Consider the following 26,371-nt stretch of genomic DNA (forward strand, 5'->3'; position numbering starts at 1 on the left):
GAGACTTGGCAAGCAATGACTATTTGATGATATCACATATAGACAAGTCTTGGTAATTTTGTTTTAATTTTTAACTATGTAGGCTGCATCACAGTTCTTGTTCCTTGAACAACTTTTCTGACAATACACTGGAAACATAGGAATTCTTTGAAAATACAATTCTTAAAATTTAAGGTTGCCTGGTCATCTTGGGCTGGAAAATAACACATTACAGAATAATGTTATTTTTCCTCTCTTTCCATTAACTTGCTTATTTTTTTTATTTTTTTATTTATTTACTTTGGGACTTTAGAGATATGTTTTCTTCAAAAAGTCCAAAGAAGTTAAGCCTCCTGAGGACCTTCAAGATCTTGGAGTCAGATTCCTTCAACCGTTTGTAAATCTGCTGTCAAAAGGAACATACTGGTGGATGAATACATTCATTAAAACAGCCCACAAGAAGCCAATAGACTTGAAAGCCATAGGCAAGCTGCCTATTGCCATGAGAGCTTTGACAAATTACATGCACCTTAATGAGGCTTTTGAAGCACAAAAGGTATGACTACAAAAAAATGGATTACATATGAATGTCTTTCTGGCTTTAAGAATTCTCATTTATTTAAAATCATAGTAATATAAAATAATATAAATTATCTGTCTAACCATGCATAGCATTGTGCCCTTAATTGTGTTTCTAGAGAAATTTGGATCCCTGCAGGTTTCAGAGCCACCTCCTATACTGTTCCAGAACTGTGTGTCCAGAACCTCCCACCTCCACAACAGTGTGGGAAGTAGCACTGGGGATTGCAGGAGGAATGGTGGAAATTAGTGAAAATCACCATCCCACCTCCAGCAGGAAGTATCCAGGAAGTATGTCCCTTTGCAAACATAAGCCTTCTGTTTGCAGAGGAAAGTCTGATTCCAACCCTTTAAGATTAGTGACAGGTGAAATCTACCTAACTCAATTTGAATGTAATGGTCTTGCTGAGCCATTCCAGAGAACTCTTTGGGGTGGGGGAATGTGGCCTTTTTCTGAATGCTCCTCAAGACCCAGCCCAGGGGGCCTCTCCATTGCCAGACATCTAGATTGTCAGTTTCCATCTTCTTCCCTTTCATACTTACCCAAACTTACCAAGTTGTGAAGGGTGGGGAGGAGAGGAAATGGCTGTCAGAAGGGAGGTCTAAAGTAGAGGGCTCTTCCTAAGTTCTTGACTTTGCAATGAAGATTTCTGAGAATGCTTTGAAGTCTTCATTGACAATGAGAACTTTAGGAAACTTTTTTTTCATTTATCTGGGGAAGGTGTTGGGCTTCACTCATAATGAGTCAGGAATTTTTGAACTGGAGGCGTCCTTATTCTGAAATTCACTGTCATCACTGTTTAAGACCTTTTTTAGAAAAAGACGTTCATCAAGGGCCATAATTCATAAACCATGTAATGACAATCCAGAGTATGTTTTGAATATGGGTTGCTGAATCCTGGGTTGTCATGTGAGCCCAGAACTATGGGTTAATTATGGGTTGGTAATCACAAAAAACTCAGGAAGAAAACACATGGTTTTATCCTGGTTGTGCTTTTTATATTGTATTTTGTATTTGTGTTTTTAGACTGATTGGGTTTTTTTTATGCCTTTCATGGTTTTAATTAATTTTTGTGAACCGCCCAGAGAGCATCAGCTATTGGGCAGTATAAAAATGTAATAAATAAATAAATGAATAAATAAATAAATGGTTTGTTGCTAGGTTGTACACTGTGGGTTGTTTTAACTATTGGTTGTTGTTATGTGTGAACTAAGAACTATGGGTTATTAATGGGTTGTTTCACAAGGCTACAGAGGCGGTAGGCAAGAACAGTAAAAACAACAACCAACTACTCTACATGCCAGTACTACAGCACCACAAAGGCATTAGGAATACTGAGAGGGAGTGGGTGAAAGAGAAAGGAATCATACAATCAAGGAATTAAAAAAATAAAATAAAAGTGGCATATTAGATTAATTTTCAGAACTGCTCTATGTTTAGAATTTATTTATTTATTTATTTATTTATTACATTTTTATACCGCCCAATAGCCGAAGCTCTCTGGGCGGTTCACAAAAATTAAAATCATCATAAAACAACCAACAAGTTAAAAATACAAATACAAAATACAATATAAAAAGCACAACCAGGATAAAACCACGCAGCAAAATTGATATAAGGTTAAAATACAGAGTTAAAACAGTATAATTTAAATTTAAGTTAAAATTAAGTGTTAAAATACTGAGTGAATAAAAAGGTCTTCAGCTGGCGACGAAAGGAGTACAGTGTAGGCGCCAGGCGGACCTCTCTGGGGAGCTCATTCCACAACCGGGGTGCCACAGCGGAGAAAGCCCTCCTCCTAGTAGCCACCTGCCTCACTTCCTTTGGCAGGGGCTCACGGAGAAGGGCCCCTGTAGATGATCTTAAGGTCCGGGTAGGTACATATGGGAGGAGGCGTTCCTTCAAATAACCTGGCCCCAAACCGTTTAGGGCTTTAAATGTCAATACCAGCACTTTGAATCGGGCCCGGACCTGGACTGGCAGCCAATGAAGTTGTAAAAGGACAAAAAAAGAATAGCTGCCATTATCCTTCACTACAGCAGAGGGAGAGATGGGACAGGAGAAGGATACTGCAATCGAGAAGGATCTTCGAATTGTTGTAGATCACAATTTGAATATGAGCCAACAGTGCGACATGGCTGCAAAAAAAGCAAATGCTATTTTGGGCTGCATTAATAGAAGTATAGCTTCCAAATTGTGTGTGGTACTGGTTCCTCTCTATTCAACCCTGGTTAGGCTTCATCTAGAGTATTGCGTCCAGTTCTGGGCACCACACTTCAAGAAGGATGCAGACAAGCTGGAGCATGTTCAGAGGAGGGCAACCAGGATGATCAGGGGTCTGGAAACAAAGCCCTGTGAACTGAAAGAACTGGGCATGTTTAGCCTGGAGAAGAGAAGATTGAGGGGAGACATGATAGCACTCTTCAAATACTTAAAAAGTTGTCACACAGAGGAGGGCCAGGATCTCTTCTTGATCCTCCCAGAGTGCAGGACACGGAATAACGGGCTCAAGTTACAGGAAGTCAGATTCTGGCTGGACATCAGGAAAAACTTCCTGACTGTTAGAGCAGTACAACAATGGAACCAGTTACCTAGGGAGGTTGTGGGCTCTCCCACACTGGAGACATTCAAGAGGCAGCTGGACAACCATCTGGCAAGTATGCTGTAGGGTGGATTCCTGCATTGGGCAGGGGGTTTGACTCGATGGCCTTTTAGGCCCCTTCCAACTCTACTATTCTATGATTCTAGGAGGGACCACTCCATCAGCTAGGCTGAGAAACCAGCTCCACTTGGCTCCTCCTCTCCCTTAACTATTTCCATTCAAATAGGTCAATTTATAAACTATTTAATTTTAAGAACTGATGCTTAAATTTACTCATTTTCTTCTTTCCTCCCCATCACTTTTTCCTATCTTATTGTGCCCTTTAGGTATACCTATAAGTAGGTGCTATCTTGACTTTAATTTCTGTACAGTACTTAGTAAACTTTAGGTGCTATTATTATTATTATTATTCAGCATAAACATCCTTGGGTTTTCAAGAGAAAAAAATCCTTATCTTCTTTACCGTAAGGTTGACTCAAACCAGTGCTTTATAAAAATGGATTTTAAATATTATTTGATCACTAAGGAATGTAACATTTATTAACATTTTTTAAAATTCTTTTTCAGAATAAAGGCACTCCATCTCCACAAGGATCCAAGTCTATCTGGTGTGCCCTATGCCATGCCTTTGGAAGGCCTTTGGTTCTAAGCAGCACTTTCCGTATTCTGGCAGATTTGCTTGGATTTGCTGGTCCACTTTGTATCTCTGGGATTGTTCACCATGTTGGGAAAGGGAACAACACTTTCCATCCCCAGGTACCATTTTTAAAAAAATGTTTGCTAGCTTTCTTCTAACATAGGCTTGTCAAACTCACTTTCTCTAGACTGTGAGTGGCGAAGCTGGATCTGCAGGTCACATGTGGCTAATTTCATGTGACCATCTGGTTGCTGCAGGCCCAGTCTTACTCCCTGGACAAGCCCTCTGGGAATTGCCTCCTCTTCCACATTGTGTGTGTGTGTGTGTGTGTGTGTGTGTGCGCGCATGTGTGTGAGGGAGAGGGAGACATAGAGAAGTAGAGAAGGAAAACAACAAAAGGTGTTTCTAGATAGAGGGGCCCTGGTGATCATAGAATCATAAAATAGCAGAGTTGGAAGGGGCCTGCAAGGCCATCTAGTCCAACCCCCTGCTCAATGCAGGAATCCACCCTAAAGCATCCCTGACAGATCAAAAGGCATTGTGCAACTATTCCATCTTTCTCTTCTTGATGGAATTAAATGTTCTTGCTTGTATTTTCTTTGCTGCAATTGCATACAAAGTTATTTGGAAAGAAACATACTCCTGCTCATTGAATAGCAGATGGATTATTATATTCTGAACTGGCTATCCACTTCATTGCAACACTGTATGCTCTCTGGGACGGGCATACAGTGGACAGCACAATAAATAGTGCACCAGATCCTCCACACAATTATTTCCACAGATGCAGAATATGTGGTTTTCAGGAATGTGAAAATACCTCCCACCCAAGGAGGTATTTTGTGAAGGCCTTCCTCAAGAGTGAGTAAGTAGTGGATGTTAGATACCTTGAAAACTCTTGGTCTTTTTTAATAACAGGAATGAAACCATCATGAAGAGCGATTGTTGTCAATAATCCCCCTATTCAGGGATAGGTGGAATGTTTCAGTTTGTTAGTTAAAGCTATGCTAAAAGCCAAGCATGGCTGAACTCTCTATGGAGATTAGACATAGATTTATTCTTTGCTGGCAGGTGTTTCCCATCCCCCCGTCTCAGTTATTCATACCAGCATTTCTCTGAGAGTCTAGAATCGACCATTTCATTCAGGCCTTAGCTAGACCTAAGGTTTATCCCAGGATCGTCCCGGGGTCATCCCTGTTCATGTAAATGACACACAGGATATCCCGGGAGCAGGCTGGGACAACCCTGGGACGATCTCGGGATAAACCTTAGATCTAGCTAAGGCGTCAGTCTGCACCAGTATCAGATCATACTTTTATTAACTCTAGATGTTATAGAGGGCAGACCAGTCTCTGGTCTCAACAGGGCTGCTGATGTGCCCGGGGATAGAGCTAATATTTTAGAATTAGAGTATGTTTGTCTGTTGTACCCCCAGGAAAAAAAATTTTTTTCTGAAAAATGCAAATTCAAAGCAGGTATAAGGTTATGAATGGGTAAGAACAGCATAGTTTCTTTATTGCTAGTAGTTAATGCAGCACATGGTCCTTTAAAAGACTCATAAACAAGCCAGTGTGATTGAAGGACTTTGACTGTGGTTAATGGATTGGCATCTGCTATCATAATGGAATGGAAAAGGAAATCCAATTTTAGAACTCATTTTAGACTTTTAAATCAATCAATAATATGCTGCTGTTTTAATCCCTTTTTGGAAACTTTAATAAACAACAGATCCAGCGTAGCATGAATTAAATGTAGCATACAAAAGGAGGGAAAAATTGATGTCGTTTTTATTGACAGTGCAGCAAAATATTTGGAGTAAGTTTTTTGTCCACTTCTGTATTGATTTTGCTGAATCTCATGAAAGCTTTAGTTTGAAATAGGTAAGAGCAGTAAGAATGACACTATAAGGACACTCATCTAGATTATTTGAGGGTGGAGAGAGTTAAGTTTAGATTTTTAAAACTTATCTTTGGACTTAGACTCTCCCAATTTTTTCCTTCACAAGATAACATTTACCACCCTTATGTAAATAAATGTAACACAATTGCTATACTTTTAAAATTTTGGTTTCAGCGAGTATGGTTCACTTTCTATACTTTTAGCTTTTACTAACAGTGAGGGATCAGGATTGTGACAGCTTTGTTTTATACTTTGAATGTTATCTTTCATCCAAAATTAGAAGCAAAAATAAAATAATGAAATTATGATTATAGTTATGATTATTTCCTTAACAATTCCTTACCTGATACATATGGGGGAATGGACTTTAGATTTTATTCTATGTACTGGTTTGAAAACAGATGTTTCAAAGTTCAGGAATGTCAAGAAAATCTCATTGTTATGATTAGATTGTTACTTTCTCAGGCACACATTTTAATCTATTGTTCAAATATCAAGGTGGCCAGCCAGTTTAGGACAGTCCTTGTCTGGAAACTCATGAATCCAGATGTATTCTTGTCAGGAGATGACGGGGCTTGAATGGATTAACTTGGAATCTGTGTGTAGCTGCCCCTTGTTGTGTGCCAGAAAACAGAAGGTTGCATCATCTACTTAGTCCCTGCACTAACTCCACTCACCCAGCCTGGACACTGGGACCTCCTGCATAGGAAGAAGTATAAAAATAGTTCCTGTTCAACCTTGCATAGTCTTCCTTAACTTTGGTGTGTTCCTGTGTCTTTTGATTTGTCTCCAGTCCTGATTTTTAGCTTGCACTTCCATCATGTCTCTGGGTTTGACCTTTGATTACTGGCTTTGTTGCACAACTCTGATTCCCTGGCAAAACTTCTAGCTTCTGGTTCCTTGCTCAACTCAACCCACTGCCTATGGCTCAGCCCTGACAATTCTAGAAATCAATAAGTATATTTCTCCTAGGGGATGATAAATATTGATTAGCCTAGCTAAACTGTAATAGAGTGGCTTGTCTTTGGCCTCTTCTCCCATTACTTTTGTGACTAATTCTCACAAACAGCAGATGAAGTGGTAAATTTGTGTCAAGACAGTCTCAGTTAGGAGATGGCTGGCTAATATAAATGCTCTTCCATACTAAAAATTCCTTGAACATAAACAATTAAATATCAGGAAGCAAGTTTGAAGCAGAGACCTCTTCCTGACATGCCTGTTTCCTATATGCATGAATTTACTTTATTTTAAATTTTGCATAGTGGAACATTCAATCCTGTGAGCCTACAACTCTGGTATGAAGTGGTGGTACCTTCCAGAAGCAAGTGTATTACCATATCTGTTGTTTTGGAGAATTATGGATGGTATTTATAAGGAAATGAGTATCAGTGGATTTGATTTTAACAGTAAACAAATGATTATGTTTTTATTTGGGGGGGTTGGTCTGGAACTCAGCTTTGATGTAGCTCACAACACAGATTATATTTGCTCCCTCCCCAATTTGCAGAGTGTATGATTTTCTGGCTCATTAAAAGATAACATTCAGTCACTGTCAAAAATTTCAATGTCCTAAAATTGTATTTATAGGAATTGTTCAAAAGCAAAATAAATCCTGAATGCCTTTTGTTTTATTTTGCTCTGCAGACTAAAATACTCGGTGTTTTCTTCATTTCATCTCAAGAATTCCTGGCCAATGCCTATGTCTTGGCAGTCCTCCTTTTCTTTGCTCTTCTGTTGCAAAGAACCTTTCTCCAAGCATCATACTATGTTGCCATTGAAACAGGAATTAACCTAAGAGGAGCAATACAGGTATTTGATCTGAATTTGTGATGGAAAAGTCCAGTGCTGTTGTTTTCAATATGATTATCAACTCTTACTAGATGTTGAACCTTATTTTCTTCCAACTACATAATTAAAAGTCAATAGTGTATTGATAATTAATGGAGGACTAGAAAGTATTTTTAAAGGATTTTGCAGCACATTTCATTTTTCTTTTTTAGAAGTTCTATTTTTGGCAACCAGCAGATGTTAATAACATATTAATATGTTGTAACTGGATTTTACTGTGTTAAATGGTGGAATTAATATTCATTTTAAATAATCTAATAAAGATGGTGATGTATTCTCTACCTTGAATGTCTTGGAGGTTTGGCATGTCGTAACTGCAACACAGCTTGCTTTACAGTGCTTTACATGGAAATCTATGTACATGGAAATCACACATTTCATTAGGAGGACTGCAGCAGGGAGAAATAAATATGTGAACAGCTATTTATCTACTGAAATAAGGCTTTTTTCCAAATGTCAGTTCTCAAAACGACAACTTAGTAATTGTGGCCACAGACATTTACAGCTTATAAAAGGCCTCTACAATGAATATAGTCAATACTTGGCAGGTTCTAGGTTATGTTGCCATACTTGGCTAAAACCAATTCTGTGTCACAAATGAGGTCACCCTGGTGACAATTATCTTTGCTTACACTGTCAATCAATTTACACATTTTTGAGAAATGAAGTAGTGTGAAGCATGAACTCACAGATCATGCCTGTGGTAAAAATCTATGACCAGCAGGAACAAACTGCACCTCACCACTTTGCACAACACAATCTTCTGAAGAGCAATTGCGCAGAGAAGATTGCTAACTTTTTATTTCAAAATTACTGCCCCTCTAGGAGAGACTAGTGAGTGGAGCAAGGACAGGCAAACCCAGTACTGAAACTGGTCAGAGGAAAACATAGAGAATAATTACAAATCATGTTAACTAGCATGTCCGACCGTTGAAAAAGTTTAGGTAGGTGAGAATTCAGGACAGGGCCTTTTCTATGGCATCTCCTACTTATGGAAGATATTTTTGTTCCGGTAAACATTTGATTGTTTTAATAAAGGGTTGATAGCTGGTTTTATTCTTTCAGAGGGTTTTTTATACTTGTTTAAATTGTTTTAATATCTTTATTTTCTATACTGCCTCGATAGCCTGATGGCCCAAAGGCACTCTATACATATTTTAATATGTTGTTGTTGTTGTTGTTGTTATATCCTGCTCTACAAGTATCCAATGGAGCATTCAGTGTAAGTAAAGCTCAGCTCAGCAACAGAGTGGAATGTGATGAGTTAGACTGGCAGAGCCAGGTCATAACTTTATCAGAAGTGGTGGGACCTGACAGAATCCACTGGTCCCCTGACTTATTTTATTTGTTGGAATAGTAAGATACTGATTAATTAGCAACCTTGGGGCAAGAAACTGCTTTGAATTTTTGGACTAATGAGTCAGTCTTGATTGTTATTCACAGAGGTAGCGATGTTAGTCTGTTGCAGCAAAAACAACAAAAGGTGTTTCTAGATAGAGGGCCCCTGGTGATACCAATCAAAAGGCATTGTGCAACTATTCTATCTTTCTCTTCTTGATGGAATTTTTATTTTATTTTACTATTTTTGTGGAAAGAAAAAAGATTGAAGAAGTGGTGGGGAAACACAGGAAGATTACAAATGAAAGGTGTTATTTGGGTCTCCCATAAAATTCTGTGTACAAGGCAGAATAAAAACATAATAAAAAATAATCTGGGAGCACCAAAGGAGTCTAGTGGCATTGTAAGTCTTAATAGGTTTATTCTAGTATAAGCTTTTGTAGATTATTTCATCAGATTTGTCTTTCATCTAGTGAAGTGCACAACAAATCTACAAACGTTTTTGACACAATAAATCAGTTAGCCTTTATCATGAGGCTCTAAACTCAGAATAGCTGCTGCATATATAAATTCTATCAGAGATGGAGAGGGTTTCCAAAGATGTGTAGGGAAATTGCAGATGCTCTCTCTCATAAGTCTATTTTTATCATCCTGATGCTTTACTTAAAGCATATCTACAGAGCAGCTACTTGCGTTCTTTATTGTTAGTAATAATAATTAACAAGCCAGTGAAAAGTTTTAACTACTTATTTTTTAAAAATGTAGCCAGTGGAAAATTCTTGAAAATTCCTGAAATGTTTAAAGGAAACAGCAGATTCATACAAATAATGTGAACAACTTTCATGTGTTCTCTGTGTGTGTAAACGTAGAGAGAGGGAGAGCTATGTTATCAAGAAGACTCTGGGGTCATGTTTATATGCAACCTCTTGCTCTCTTTGTGCATTCTCCAGACATGCCAGGATTATTTTTTTTATCTGGTTCACTTTGTTCTACAGTGTCCTGATAATGTGGCATTCTTTCATGTCCTTGCTTTCTCTTACATAAGCCTGCAGCTTATGTATGGGTCTCTTTTGATTGATAGCTTTCATCTGACTTCACTGCAAACATACCCAATGTTTAATAAACATTGCTTGGGTTCCTATGTTGCAAAAATAATAATAATTAAAAATGAATCCTTTATATTACAAATAGCAATCATTTAATTAATTAGTAACTTTAAAAACCAACTGTTCTATCACAATGAACTAGTGCATTGAGCTTATTTATTTATTATTGCATTTATATCCCACTATTTTTCCTCCAAGGAACCCAAGGCAGTGTACATGGAGAAGAGGAGGATTATGTATGCTGCCATGGGTTCTTTGAAGGAAAAAAGGTGGGATATAAATGCAATAATAAATAAAATCTGACCCCAGATTGGTCATGGAGCAACGTTACATGGCAGAAGTGCTGTGTTGACTTTGCTCCCTTTGAAAAAGTCAGGGTAAATCCCTGACTTTTTCAAATCACAGCATTGCAGGGAAGCCCCATGGTGGCTGCAAACCTGCACTCATGTTGTCTAATTGATGCGGTGCAGATCCATAGCCACCATGGGGCTTTCCCCGCATATAGACAGCCACTAGGTGTTGTTCCCCCACACCTCTCTCATATAAAATGTATGTTTTCTTCTTAGACCAAAATTTACAATAAGATCATGCGGCTGTCAACTTCCAATATGTCCATGGGGGAAATGACTGCAGGTCAGATCTGTAACCTGGTTGCTATAGACACAAACCAGTTAATGTGGTTCTTCTTCCTTTGCCCTAATCTTTGGGCTATGCCAGTACAGGTAAGGAAATTAAAGGTATTATTATTAAAGTTATAAATTAACTTTAGCCCATGGAAACAGAGATAAATGTGTGGTCTCTTCATACTATCCTGGGAGCCTTGAAGGGGATCAGCATGTGGCACAACAGACTCCACAACAATGGAGCATGAGTCCTTGGCAGTGGATGTTTTTGGCAGGGCATTTTTCAACAGGGCCCTCTTTCTCCCCCCTCTATTAAAGTCAATGGAGTGATATTACTCCATTAACTTTAAAAGAGGTGGGGGCAAAAGTCCCCTGCCATAAAATGGCTTGATGGTGGGCAAGAAAAATGAAAATCCAAACGGGGGCAAGTGAAGCGAGAATCCAGAAAAGTGGTGCAAGAAAAGTGAGAAACAAGGCAGATGGATGCTCCAAACATTTTACCAAGCCCCTCCCCCACAGCAATTTGTAGTGGTGCCCAGGACACTTTTTAAAATGTAACCAAAAGGTTGCCTACTGCTGCACAATATGATTAACCCAATATATGGTTTGGCTCTCAAAAGTTCCATTCAAATGACAGCAGGTGTTGGTTGTTATTCCTATCCTAAATGGTGTTTGGGTGAACTAAATAAGGAAATGTTCAATTTCTAGAGCAATTAAAAATCTTAAAATGCAGGTACTGTTGCAAAGCTGTGCTTCAGAATCATTTCAAGCAATTTTTCTGATTTATCCACATCCTCCAAAACCTTGTTTGTTGTATTGATTTATTCTGATTCTTAACAACAACTTGTCCAACCCCACCCCAAAGTGCTATTTGCAGTAAGTTAAGATGCCATTATGTTACAAAGAAGAGTTTGAGGATTGCTTATGAGATTTTAATTCAGATTTGGGATTAATTGATTGCTAAATGTTTACACTTAATGCAGACAACCCAATGGTTTTTTATTTCAAATCATCCTTTACTCTGCCATGGTTAGGAAGGTAACGTTTCTTTTTTTTCTAATTTCTCAGATTGTTGTAGGAGTCCTTCTACTCTACTACCTGCTTGGAATCAGTGCCTTAATTGGAGCTGCAGTGATCATAGTGCTTGCACCTGTTCAGTACTTTGTAGCCACAAAACTTTCACAAGCTCAAAGAAGCACATTGGTAAGATTTGTATCCAGTTTCACAACTACAGACCCCAAATTTATAACCACATTTTTTTATAATGCTGTTTGCTTAGAGCTGATTTAATTTAATTTACAGTCCATTCTTATACATATCCACTCAAAAGTAAGTCTGTTGAGTGCAATGAGGCTTACTCCCAAGTAAAGGTATAGGAAAGTGGCCTTAAGTATCTTCAGTAACTTCTGTCCGTTCAGTACAAAAACCATAAGGAACAAATGCTTTTTATTCTCTAAATTTGATATGAAAAATACAGCAGTGTTGTAAAAGGAAAAAAAAAACAATCTATGCCAACATCAAGCCATAGATATTTTCTCTCCCATTGAAACCAATGGGAGAAAAATACAGGGGAAACAAGTTAAGTCAAAAGGTAAGGTTTTCCTCTTAGGCCCTGTCTAGACATCGTACTGAAGGCGCATGCATGCGCCCCAAGTATGACCCCCAAATGATAGTGTAGACTACAGCCAGAAGAGACGGAGGAGGAGGAGGCTGGGGAATCCAGGCAGGTCCTTGCCGCCGCCTCCCCGCTGGCCTCCTGCTGCCTGGGTAAGAGTGACCCAGGTCGGAGAGCTTGGCTTCCGCTTCCGCCGAGCTCTCCGACCCGGGTCGCTCTTACCCAGGCAGCAGGAGGCCAGCGGGGAGGCGGTGGCGGCAGCAAGGACGCGCCCGGATTCCCCAGCCATCGCCTCCTCCATCTCTTCTGGCTGTAGTCTACACTATCGTTTTGGGGTCGTACTTGGGGCGCATGCATGCGCCTTCAGTACGACGTCTAGACAGGGCCCTGCTCTCCTCCACCACCAGTACAAGCCACTAGGGCTTTGGTAGTGGCAATTAATCTGCCACTTCCCTTCCCCCCCCCAGCCCTATTTAGGATTGCTCAGTTATTTCCCATGTAACATGCAAATGTTGGGAGTATTAGATTTGAATTCAATAGGAATTATATATTGTGCAATGCCAATACAGAAAATCCTGCCTTAAAATAATATTCAATATTCCTCTAGCCATCATACTGAAAGTTCATACTGAAAGCTGGGATAAAAATATTTTAGATAAATTAAACAATTACATTCTTTCGTAAGAATAAAAACCAATGAAGAGAGATCAAGGTGGGATGAAAGAGCAGGCAATAATTTGTATTGCAGAGCGGAATGCACTACATGTTCAATGTGATGTACAGCATGCTAGAACATCTGAAGCCAATTTCTATTAAAATATTTCCTTGGCTGCTGCTGCTGCAGTCTCGCAATAACCTAAAATTAATTTTTGTGTCAATGGTTCAGGAATATTCCAATGAGAGACTGAAGAAAACCAATGAAATGCTTCGAGGCATAAAACTTCTCAAGCTCTATGCCTGGGAACACATCTTTCACAGCAGCGTGGAGGAAACCCGGCAAAAGGAAATGAAGAGCCTCAAGGCTTTTGCTCTCTATACCTCCATATCAAGTAAGTAATTGGCTTGCCTTTGTCTGATTGATCAGTTTGCAAGTTCAGTAATACAGCCATTATTGAACTTGCCAGCTTTCAATTGATACAAGCACTGCAGATTTAGGGATCCAATCCCATTATGAATATAACAGCTGAACTTCCATTTGCAGCAATACATTAATTATACAGTGTTTGAAAAAGGTGAGAAAAATACATAATTTCAAAATTGTGTCACCTTTTAAAGTAACAAGTTTCCTTGTAACCCAACATGAAAGCTAGAATTTGACCTGACACCGCCTTCACAAAGGTGGAGGTCAAAGATTCTGAGGGAGTTGAATGGAGAAAGAAGCAGACCAAAGGAGTTGCAGGAAGAGAGTGAAAAAGTAATGCGACGGTTAAGTGGATTAAGGTTTGATCCTGGATATGCTGTTAACTATTCATTTATCCAATAATTATGTATGCTTTAAAATAAATACTTGATTCTGCCTCTTTTATGCCTTTGGAATATAATTAATACTTGCTGGGCAGTTGAAGCTGACAGAGAAAAAGAACCAAGGCAATTGATTCCTATCAGAAAAGGAAAGTTGATAAAAGTTCCTAGAAAATATTCCCCTTACATGTGTCTGCTTTTTAAAGAGCATAACGGTAACAGTGCAGTCCTGTACATATGTACTCAGAAGTAAGACCCACTGAATTCAATTACACTTTCTTCCAGGTGAGAAAAGAATTGCAGCCTCAAAGTTGGAGATCTAGAACTGATAGACCATTTACCAGTCTCATGATTTTAGGGTGGTTTTCAGTTGCTAGATTTTGCTTCAAAACTATCGTGGAAATTATATTGTCTATATATTATGGACAGTATCCTGTACTGCTGTTATGCTCTCACTCATCCTGTAGTACTAGCAGGACCTACTGCTAGCACAATGGGGAGTTAGTACTTCATAAAGGAACCATGGCAACATTCATTTCTGGATCAAGACAGGTCAGCGGAATTCCCTCCTGAGATCTGCCCTGACCTGCCCAGTTCCAGAAATCAGCATTTCCACTTGCTTCCAATTGATTCAGAAACCACTTTCTCCCCATTGTGCTAGTAGTAGGTCCTGCTGGCACATAAGATACCTCCCAGATAGACAACGCTGAGAATTTCTATTGGTTACCAATTATTATTATTATTATTATTATTATTATTATTATTATTATTTATTTATTTATTTATTTATATAGCACCATCAATGTACATGGTGCTGTACAAAGTCAAACAGTAAATAGCAAGACCCTGCCGCATAGGCTTACAATCTAATTGTTTTTCAGGTTTGATTCAAGGTGTTGACTTTGGGTATGGTTTTAACATTTAACATTTAGATACCCCTGGCTATCTAAAGCATTGCCTGTCTAGCTGTTATTAAGAGCTGCAGGACAAGCCCTTATGAGGACCCCATTGCTCACAGAAGCCCTGCTTCATGGTCTCATGTGAGAGGGCTTTCTTCTTTGTTCCTCCCAAATTGTGGAATGCATTCCCCACAGAATTATGATCACTCCTCACTCTCATTCCTTTTAGAAAACGTGTCAGGACACATCTTTTAAACTAAACCTTTTAGTTATTTTTATTATTGTTTTCAATGTTTTAATCTGGGCTTTATTGCTGTTTTGATGGATCTGTCATTGTTCTTATTGCTTTGTTATGTTGTAAACTACCCTGGTGGTTTTTACAGAAAGGCAGTATAAAAATACTCAGTAATAAATATTGAAGAGTGGTATCAACATTTTATAATGAGTAGAGTGGGAAAGAATGGTGTGAAAGGGCAAAGATTTTTCAACTTTTTGATTTTTATTTCATTCTTTGGAAATTACTAGTACATACTATGTCTTGAAAATGAGGTAAAATACAAATGTCAAAAATTATTGCCACAGAAAGAACGGAGCTGCTCTCAGTTGGCTCATTTGAAACAATCCATTCAGTATTACTGAATGTGCTTGGTGGGGAGAAGGATCACAGCAGTGGGCCATTTCCCCAATCTATGTAGATTTCTTTTAAGGTCAGAAAAGTGCCTAAACTACCACTAATGCATAAGATCACACTCTTAAGCAATATATAAAATGTGTTCATATATGGTGCCAAGTTTTTAATTGCATATATCAGCATGAAATCACTGACCTTATTTTTGGAATAATAAACGCGTGTATATTCTAGCCTTAAGCCAATAGCATCTAATTTAGTTAATGTCACTTTATCTAAATTGAGGTTGTCATTGTCACTAGGTTTACACCAGTTCAGAATTTGATACAATACAAAAAGACACAACTCAGGGTTTTTTTTCCTTTTAAAGGTATAAATAGAATAATAGATCTAAATAGTATTTCATTTATGATGCACGATTTATAAAGGTTTTGCATTTCTGTTTCACATCCGTCAGTGAAACCAAGTCTGAAAGAAACTCAGGTTTGTAAAGAAATAATGTGAACACTAGGAGCCAAGCATTTAATAATATTAAAAAGTCATTGACTTCCATTTCCTGGCAAACCTCTGAGGGCCAATTTATGTGCCTGTGGCTGCTGGCTTAGAATCTCTTAGCTGATGCAATATTTATTGCTTCTCCACATATGCCAGACCAATATATGCATGCTAACAAGAACTTCCTTCAGGATTATGTTGTGTTTATATGTATTCCTCCCTGTCCTCCACCACCACTACCAATGTGTTTGGACCAATTCATGCAACAAAGGCTTGTAGGGATTACTCCTACTGTATGGATTTTCCAAAACCATACACAATAATGTTTAATTTGATCCTGAGAGTACAAATGAAGGAATAATTCATAACCCTCCTCCCTACAATTCACATGGACATGTAGCTATTCTCAGTTTTAGTGCATGGCAGCTCTGAGTTATGGCAATATGGACAGAGAGGTTGTCTCCATGTGCTGATTTATGTGCAGCCCAAGCCTAAGCATGTCTTCCCCATTGTGTTCAGTGGGGCTTATCTCCAAGTTCTAAATTGATGTGCAAATCCCCAACATTGCATGTAGCAACCAACAAATGTGTCTGACTTGCTAGGGTCTGGGATTTTCCACACACTCAAATTTAAAGCACTACCACACTGCTGCTCCTATTGCCTCCTGGCCAACACAGCTGCCACTGCCAGTCACTCACTCACTCCCCTGCCCAACAAGCAGCTTACCTGATTCCAGTGGCTGTGGAAGCTGCCATTGGACCACATCATGTGGATATAGGATGGCAATAATTTTAAAGTTCTGCAAATTTTGGTCCATGTTTAATCTCTCTCTCTCTCTCTCTCTCTCTCTCTCTCTCTCTCTCTCTCACACACACACACACACACACACACACACACACACTATCAATTTGTTACGCAGTAGGCACGTACAGAGATCTTCAAGGGATGAGTTCAACCTGGGCATGCCATTGGAGTTTTATACCAAAACATTTCACATTTTAAAACTTGTTTATATATAAATCTATAAATTTATAAACTAAATGTGCTACTAGTGGTTATTTGTTTTGCTTTGGAGTGCTGTATCATGCATAGGGCATTGCCTGCATATCTATACATAGCAGTCAATGGCGATCACTTAATAGAGAATCAAGGACATCCCAAACCATGTTTATGATACCATTGTTTAAGACTGGAGGATTGTATTTCTACCTAAAACGTAGTAGTTTGTTTCTTCTCCCTCTGGCAAAATACTGCTTCCTCTGGTAGGGGTGTTGATTTCACTTGGATGCCTTTCAAAGGGCTTGGAGAATTACTACCAAAAACATATGGCATCCAAAATCCTGCTAGCTTGGTAGATAGCAAACTAAGAAGTGTGACACATTGGAAAGAAAGACAGGAGTCAATGGTAGAAAGGTTTTTCTTTTATATGTGCTTTTGTTTTGTTTTTTTGTTTTTGTTTTAAATGCTACCTTAACATTTTAGTTTTATTAGCCCTTAAATATTTGGCAGTTGCAACCTTATGAGTATTTGTGTGGCAATACATTTGTGATTGTCATGATGTGATTTGTAGCAGAGGCCTCCATGAGATAGGAGAACTTGACCCAAATAACTTAGGCCTCATCTACACAAAGCAGGATGTTGCAGTATGAAAGCGGTATATAAAAGGCAGGAGCCACACTACTGCTTTATTGCAGTACTGAAGAGCTGCAATAAAGCTCTGTTGGGGCCCATGGACACATACCATATACCGCTTTCATACCACTACATCCTGCTTGGTGTGGTTTGTTCCTGCCTTTTATATACTGCTTTCATACTGCTTTCATAGTGCAATATCCTGCTTGGTGAAGATGAGGCCTTAGATAAGTGAAGTCCTGACACTTTAGCCAGTATTGCTTACATTGGGGATCAGCTAATGGAGAGAACACACTGCTACAACCTTTATTTTCATACTGCAGTCTCTTTATAATGTTGCCCTTTGATGGTACAGAGAACCATCAAAGTGTATGCAAAAACAAAACAGTTGTACTAAGGATCACAGCTAGAGCTGTCATTTACAGAGAGTGAAGAGGGCTGTTTCTGCCCCATGTTTCAGACAGCATGTGATGCTGTTGCAGGAGTACATATATCACCTGACCAAATCACTAGTACTACCGTATATACTATATGGCTATTAGTAGAAACAGTTGAATTAGGTGTCTGCAAGAAAGAAATTCCCTTCACTTAAAAAAGAAGGTGGTGATTATATTCTTATGTTTACAACATTGCTATAGTTATTATGGAGATTTAAAAAATAAACTAATCTCAAAAAATGCTTTTAAAATGCACTGCTTTATTTAAAAAAGCAATTTAACCTTAAATGTATGAAAGAGATGACTGGGTACTTGGTTTGTTCCTTACCAAAATGTGCAATGATGTTACTGGTTGTACTACTCAATATAAGATGAATAGTGCAATACTATGCCTAAGAAGTAAGCTATGCTCAACAGAACCTACTCCTAAGTAATTGTATGTAGGATTGTTCCCTAAATATTATGTATGTATTTGGAATAGGCTATATTTTGCATTTTTGCAAATATATGTAGAATATACACCATATGTTTACAGTACTTTCTAATCTATTTAGTAGTAACCCCAGTTTCGTTATCATCCTGAGAAACTGATTCCACCTCAGCATTTTAAATCATCCATAGGAAGGTCATTAAAAAGTTAATTATAGGATTGTGATATCTGTGCTGTCTCGGCAAATAATTATGATGGATTATAATAGTGAATATTACAACAATATATTATAGAACTAGGATTCCATTAAATAGTATAGCTGTATCTTTTTTATTATTCATTTCTACTTAAACAAGGATTTTTTCCTTGTTTATCAGGATTCATTCAAATGTATTTATTACATTTCGCAAGCATAGCCTTCCTTTCTTAGAGGAAAGTAAAGAGAGGCCTCTCTTTTGAGACCACTGCCTTCAGAAGTATGTTTGGTGGTGATCCTCTCTTTTGAGACCACTGCCTTCAGAAGTATGTTTGGTGGTGATCCTCTCTTTTGAGACCACTGCCTTCAGAAGCATGTTTGGTGGTGATCCAAGAAATGGCCTTTCTGGTAGCCGCTCCCAGGCTGTGGAACTTCCTCCCAGGGGAGTTTAGGTTTTCATCCTTCCACTAGCAGGCAAAGACCATTTTATTTAAGAAGACCTTTAGCCTGTAAGCGAGTCTGTTGGTTGGGTGTTGTTTTAAATAGTATTTTTTTAATGAAATGTTTATGTTTTGTTGTTTAAATTGCTTCTCTAAGCCGCCTTGAGTGTCATTTTTTTGGGTAGAAAGGCAGGGAACAAATAAAATGAATAATTAATTATAAATGAAATAAATATAAATCAAACATCTGATAGCATGTATGAGGTTTTGTTTTTTTACTAATTAACCAAACAAGGATAGTTAATGTGTCATCTGAGGATACTAAACAGACATAAGGGGAAAGGCCCTGGGAATGTTTCAACATTTAGCTGTACTTGGGACATTGTCTTCAGTCTTTAGCACTAGAAAGCTGCATATGTTTTCCTTAGTTCCTATGAGATCTCATTTCTCATGCTAAATGTTCATCATGAAAGATGCTTCTTGAGATTGTACTTCATTAAGCAATGACAACAATCAGCCAAATTCACAAAATCTATGTAATTAAATACTGCCAACATGTCATAACTACATAAACTCTCAAGTCTTTCTACTAGTGGGTGCATGATGACTGGGGGGAAAGGAGGTGTTTTTTTTTTCATTTAATCACCATGAATTTGCTTTAACTGAAACATTTTAAAACATGACTAACCATCTAACATGTCTAATTTTTTACCAATGAGCTACCGTTGTTTCTCCCAAACCAACTTTATATTCAGTGAAGCACAAGGAACTTATCTCCAGCTAATTTTACTAGATTTAAAAATATTTCCTGTTATATTTAGCTACTGAAACAAGATTACAGGGTGAACTGAGAAGTTAAACAAATGAAAGGAGTGTATCCAACAATTGAGATAAATTGAGCAGCTTGACATGGCTACTGCTTGTTAAAATTAGTAAGATGTTTTGGCAATGCTTATGAAGAGATAATTAGTCCTGTTAGAGTGGATAATTTATATTAATGAACAATTTGAAAGTGAACCAAAGGCAAAAAAAAGAGCATTCCTTCCAATCCCTAGCCATCTGTGGATAATAACCTCTAAATTCTAGACACAATGAGAAAACCAATCTATCCAAGGTACACAGAAATTTAGTGTTTCCAGGAAACTGCTAGTTATTTTTTATAATTACTATTATTTATTGGTATTATGACACTGCAAAATTATCCTTTTGAGATTACGTTATAAAGAGCAATTACCTGACTGATCAGGAGGAAGAGGAAGTAGTAGTAGTAGTAGTAGTAGTCCAAGGGGATAGAGGGGGATAGAAATTTAGGGCTAAAGTATGTTGGAATAGTCAGAAAAATTGCATCTTTTTTTCTTTTTACAGTTTTCATGAATGCAGCAATACCTATTGCAGCTGTTCTTATAGTAAGTATGAATGTAGATATATTAATTTAACATTTAGAGAAAAGGGTGCAGATTCAAAGCCAAGTGCCTTGAAGCCCTTTGTCCTGCTTTTATTTTATTTATTTATTTATTATTTATTTATTTATTTCATTTCTATACCGCCCAATAGCCGAAGCTCTCTGGGCGGTTCACAGAAATTAAAACCATGAAGAGCATAATAAAACAACCAACCATTTAAAAACACAAATACAAAATACAATATAAAAAGCATGACCAGGATAAAACCACACATCAAAAATTGATATAGGTTAAAATATGAAATTAAAACAGCAGAGATTAAATTTATATTAAATTAGATGTTAAAATACTGAGAAAATAAAAAGGTCTTCAGCTGGTGATGAAAGGAAAACAATGTAGACGCCAAGCGAACCTCTCTGGGGAGCTCGTTCCACAGCCGGGGTGCCACAGCAGAGAAAGCCCTCCTCATAGTAGCCACCTGCCTCACTTCCTTTGGCAGGGGCTCACGGAGAAGGACCCCTGTGGATGATCTTAAGGTCCGGGCAGGCACATATGGGAGGAAGCATTCCTTCAAATAACCTGGCCCCAAGCCATTTAGGGCTTTGAATGTTAATATCAGCACTTTGAATTGGGCCCGGACCTGGACTAGCAGCCAATGAAGTTGTAGAAGGACTGGCGTAATATGATCTTGTCGGCCAGTCCCTGTTAGTAGGCGGGCTGCCCTGTTTTGTACCAGCTGAAGTTTCTGGACGATTTTCAAAGGCAGCCCCACGTTTAACGCAGTGCAGTAATCCAAACGAGAGGTTATCAGAGCATGGATAACTGTAGCTAGGCTATCTCTGTCCAGATAAGGGCGTGGTTGGTAAATCAGCCTGAGCTGATGAAAGGTGCTCTTTGCCACTGAGTTCACCTGTGCCTCAAGTGACAGTTCTGGATCCAAGAGCACCCCCAATTAATTACATTGGATTGGTTCCAGACTTGCACTGAGTGGAGTTTTGCTCACACTGGAGGAAAGGGGCAAGGCAGTCATTTTGTAATTGTTCTTTTCCCCTAGAAAAGCTGTGCTAGGTGGGATGAGAGAAATGGGACCAAGAAAGGTGTGGAACATGGTCCTGAGGGCTGCAAAGGAAAGAGTAAACTGATGGCTAGTTGCTACTTCTGGTATCAAGGGCAATATGCACAGGTACACCAATTGCTGAGGAACATGGTTGGCATGGCGCTATTGCACTCATGTCCTACTTGTGGGTTTCCTGTGGGCAAAGTGTTGGCCACTGTGTGCACAGACCACTGAACTAGATGGACCCTTGGCCTGATCTAGCATGAATCTTCTTACGTTCTTATGGTAAAGATCAACACCCTGTCCATCTCCTCCCGTAGGAAACCTCCACCTGCTCCTGGTTCCTCCCTTAGTCTGGATCTAACCCAAAACAATGATTAAATATTAACATTTTGTAATGTTACCCTGTTTTTAAATATAGGTATTTGAAAACTGAAATAGATATGACACAATGTGATTTTAATAATGTTTAAATAAATGTATGGATAGTATGGAAAGTTGTAATTGACAGCAATGTGTTATTTTTGAACTTAATTTTTATGTGTGTATTATTTTCTTACATTATTATCTAAACCAGTAGGGTTTTGATCTAATGTTTCCAGCATCATTCCATGTACTCTGATCTTAAATATGAACATAGCTGCAATGATTCAATTTCTAGCATTTGTCACTGTGGTCTCAGCCACATCCTATGCAAGGCAAGTGGGCCAGAACACATCCTTTGTTTGATCTGCGTGTATATTTAGGTCCATGTCCTATGCGCGTGTTATGTAAGTTGACAGAGTGATGACTGAGTAAAAACAGGCCAGTTGTTATTTCAAAAGCTCTAGAAAGTAATCTTTATACAAGAAGTATTCTGGTTTGTGATTATTTCTATTCTATAACACACAGACCACTAGAGAACCTAGGAACTGGATTCAGCCCACTCCTGTTTGCACATTCCTTTGAGTGGCCTCTTTTTGGTGTGAGAGGATCTAATCCAATGAAGGGCTCTTAATGGAAAATTTTGTTTCATGCATACATTGCTTTAACTGGACTGGAGCAAATGATCCATCCAGAGAGTCTTTTTGACTTTATACTGCTCTGGGATTTTAGAAAGGTATCAGTGAGGTCTCTTCAATGTGTATTTTCTTTATCAGTTTTTATATAATTGCGGTATTTAGATTATATACGTATGCCTGAAGGAGGTTTGCAGTGCTTAGTTACATAATGTCTCCTGCTAATCATTAGTACTTTTGAAGTACAGTAAAATATTTTACTGCATTTGTATGTATCCTATGACAGCTGGCTGAAATAATTTCTTTTCTTTTTTAAATAAGACATTTGTTGTCCATGCGCACCTGTTTGAAAATGCTGATTTTTCACCTTCGGTGGCCTTTGCATCACTCTCCCTATTCCACATCCTTGTCACCCCCCTGTTCCTGCTGTCCAGTGTGGTCAGATCCACCGTCAAGGCTCTTGTAAGGTAATTTTTTGGGTGTAAAATCACACAGAATTGGAGAGACTGTTTTAAATATGCAGTTCCTTGGTGCAGTGGTTAAGGGTTCACACACCGAACACTAAGATTTCACATGCAAGAGTTAAATTGCCTTTGAATCTTTCTTCATGTTAAAATCTAGTTAATATAGAAGAAACGAAGACATTCTAGACAGTGTATGTTTTACACTCCTTCTACAAACTGATTGAAGCAAACTTTTAAGCCTCAGGTGTAAAAAAATACCCTTAGAAGAAGGTTTTAATGAAATTAATGAAACTAGCTTCCAAGTAAATGTGTTTATTACAGAGACGCTAATATTTAATTGGGCACAGCTAAAGTACTATAACAGCATTTGATGATATCATAGGCTTTAAAATGGGGTTTATATGTGATGACAGCTCACAATAACCTACTCCAACAGACTTAAATGTACACAAATATGCACTACAGGTCCTGCATGTATGTAATGATGCACTATGTTCTACTTTGTGCGTTCTCTTACTCAGTCTGCAATTCTGTGCATACTTACCTGGGAATGAGCCCCATTTAACACAATGGGATTTACTTCTGAGTAAACATGCATAGGATTGGGCTGCCCAAGAACTATTACACTTACAGAGCTCTCAGTGAACAGAGGCATTATGTCAAATTCTGGGTATATCTTTCTGCACAGAACCGATATAGTGTTATGCTGTCATACTATGAAAGCACAGCTTGGTTTTGCTTATGATGTACCATTGCACAATCTTATACAAATATCAAATAAGAAACTGATAATTGTAGAGTAACATATACATTTTCAATATGAAGGTTTCTCATTGGTATTACATTTCCTCATCCTATTATAGTCAGTGGCATTGCTGTGAATAACCAGGCTGTCATTTATGGTCTCCATCAGCACTTTCATTCATGCAGCTGGTCCCATCAACATTACCAAATAATCACCAATTAAACTGATATTTAAATGTCAATTATATTCAAATTCAGTGTAACTGAAGAAAAAGCTAATTTCAAGGTTCTGCATTCATCAGCATGTACAACCATCCCATGGTAAAAAGTATGGAAAATATTAACTATAGTGCAGTTGGCACAATAATATGAAGGTGCAAGTAAGCTGTAAAATAGGAAAGTGTCTAAGGGCTAAATCCAAAGTTACACAAGTGGGTTTCTGCTTGTGCAATTAGAATCTCCCTTTCCCACCTCTCCCCTGCAACCCCAAAAATATGCATGTCGCCCAAATCAGCTCTGGAGGTTTCCCCAAATCTATGGAACAGATTTGGGGGTGGGGCTTCAGGAAGCAGGGGAAATTCACTCTGCCAGTAGTGGATAGAACCTGAAATCAAGAGTGGAGAACCATTTTTGTTTATTTTGTCACAGTTCCAATTTTAAATTGACTAGAGGGTTATATAGAAGAGTGTATTTGTGATCTTACATAGGCAAGAGCCCTGACAGTATTAATATAATTGTTTCTTAAATTTGCTTACACAGTAGGCCAGTGAAGCTTTTGTAACAAGCAAGTCATGTGCACACTGTAACCAGTCCTGATCAACAGTCTGGCAATAACATACTGGACCAGCTAAAGTTTCTGAACAGTTTTCAAAGCAGCCTGATGTAGAGCATGTTAGTGGGCCAGATACTAATTGGAACACCCATGGTTGCCATGGAAACTGTGAAGTCCTGAGTCACTCCCAACAAGGTGGACATAGTATGTATGTTGAAGTCCACCAGCACAACAAGACAAGGAGACTGCAAACAAACCCTGAGACCACCCTGGTTAGCTAAGGAATGGTTTAGGGTAGGCAGAACACCAATAGAACCACTTTTCCATCCCAAAACACACACTCCAAACTGGAAGACTGAAGGACAGGATCTGGAGCAGCAGATAGACTCATGATAGACCATTGCAACTCTGCCTCCCTCTCCTCCCAGATTTGGCCTGAGACAACTTGGAGAATCCAGGTGGGCAAAGCTGTGGTAGATTTACACCCCCAGTCTCACATAACCGGATCTCTGTGATACAGGCCGGGTTGACAATCTCATCAAGGTTCAAGTCCTGGATGGGCTGTTGTTTTACCATTCACCTATCTGCCATTTTGCAGCAGTACCTTCAACACAGGGAACTATCACCAAGGCCTACTCTCTACATATTAGAGAACTAATATGGGATACAGTTTGGGAGCAACCAACACCCTGTTGTGTACCCTTACCCTATAATGACCGAGCTGCTTCCTGCCACCATATCTCCCTCTGACCTCTACTGTTCCAATGGCTGCTCCCTGTATCCCTCCACTTTTCTGTACCTTTTCAAAGCAAAACTCTCCTGCCAGTAGGCAATAATTGTAGGTCTAAATACAACAAGAAGGCAGAGGTACAGGCAATTCCTTCCCTCCTCCCCTCTGTCCAACAGACAGGATGGCCCTTGCTTTCATTCATGACCGAGTGAACGACTAGGATAATTAATTAATATGACCTTTATTAATATATCAATATGACTTTTAATGCTGTTTTATTATTGTACTTTATTGTTGTTATTGTATTTGTGGTTGTATGACCATTTTTGTTATATTTATTGTTCACTACCCAGATATATTTTGATGAAGGGCACTGGTTAAATGTAATGTTACAGTAGCAATTAACTTGGTTTAATATTCAGTGTTCAAATTCCTAAAAGGGCAGTATGAATTATTATCCATTTAACTGCAGAAATGTGCATAATTTAATCTTATGGGCTTCATACCAAATCAAGATTAAATCCACAACCCACATGAGGAGTGAAGCTCTCCTGTGAGATTTATACAATGAGCACTGCTCTTGAGACTGACATTGTGTGTAATTTGTTTCATTTGCTACCATTTCTCTCTTTTCACAGTGTTCAGAAGTTAAGCGAATTTCTCTCAAGTGAAGAAATTGGAGAAGAGCATGACAAATGTTCAGAGCCAAGATGCAAAGAAAACCACAGCAAATACCAGGCTGTTGTAAGTGTAAAGATTGGAATGCATGCCGAATAGGTAACTTGTCTACCTCCTCTTCTTTAATCCATGTGAATCACTCCAATAACTTTGTCAGCTCCTTTGTCATTAATAGTTACAGTGGCTAATGCTAATGCCCATTTATTAAGGACTATACCATGACTGTTTTTGTTTAAGGCCATAATGAGGCAGTTTGCTGGCAGGAACCATCAGCTGACATTGTGGAGCAATCAGGAGGGAAGGAGAAAGCCCATCTTTTTCCCATAAATGGCTGGGAAGTTGTAACGGAGACAGAGGGATGTCTCCGTACTGTGCAAGTCTGCAGATCTGACTGGCTATCAACCTCTGATGTCAGGAGATTGTCACAGACAATCAACAACCACACAGTGCTGACTGAGATGCTTTCTGCCACCACTGGTGCTTCTCAACCATTTCTTGTAGGGATGGGCTGTTCCTTCCAATATTGAATGATCTGCAGTGTCAGTAAGGGCTTCACCACACCAGGCTGAAATCTTGCATCTTTCTGTTTCCGTTTTCTTTGCAGGATTACAATTGACTCCTGGACACATGATTTGAATTGAAAACTTCCTTTCTCAGCAATGTTCTATTCAGTTTAATTA

The 26,371-nt window shown here is 38.6% G+C and overlaps 1 protein-coding gene across 1 annotated transcript in view; it reads left to right on the plus strand.

The window, feature by feature from the left end:
• ABCC8 (ATP binding cassette subfamily C member 8) overlaps window positions 1-26,371 on the plus strand; it is a 94,623-nt gene that overhangs the window by 19,965 nt on the left and 48,287 nt on the right. The window contains exons 5-13 of the mRNA XM_063117211.1: window positions 293-535; window positions 3,729-3,917; window positions 7,342-7,506; window positions 10,556-10,711; window positions 11,681-11,815; window positions 13,114-13,276; window positions 20,211-20,251; window positions 22,625-22,770; window positions 25,652-25,757. Of these exons, the coding sequence (XP_062973281.1) occupies window positions 293-535; window positions 3,729-3,917; window positions 7,342-7,506; window positions 10,556-10,711; window positions 11,681-11,815; window positions 13,114-13,276; window positions 20,211-20,251; window positions 22,625-22,770; window positions 25,652-25,757 (1,344 nt within the window). The remainder of the gene's footprint in view (window positions 1-292; window positions 536-3,728; window positions 3,918-7,341; window positions 7,507-10,555; window positions 10,712-11,680; window positions 11,816-13,113; window positions 13,277-20,210; window positions 20,252-22,624; window positions 22,771-25,651; window positions 25,758-26,371) is intronic.

The sequence above is a fragment of the Elgaria multicarinata genome, chromosome 2 (genome assembly GCF_023053635.1).
Source record: "Elgaria multicarinata webbii isolate HBS135686 ecotype San Diego chromosome 2, rElgMul1.1.pri, whole genome shotgun sequence".
Taxonomy (NCBI): domain Eukaryota; kingdom Metazoa; phylum Chordata; class Lepidosauria; order Squamata; family Anguidae; genus Elgaria; species Elgaria multicarinata.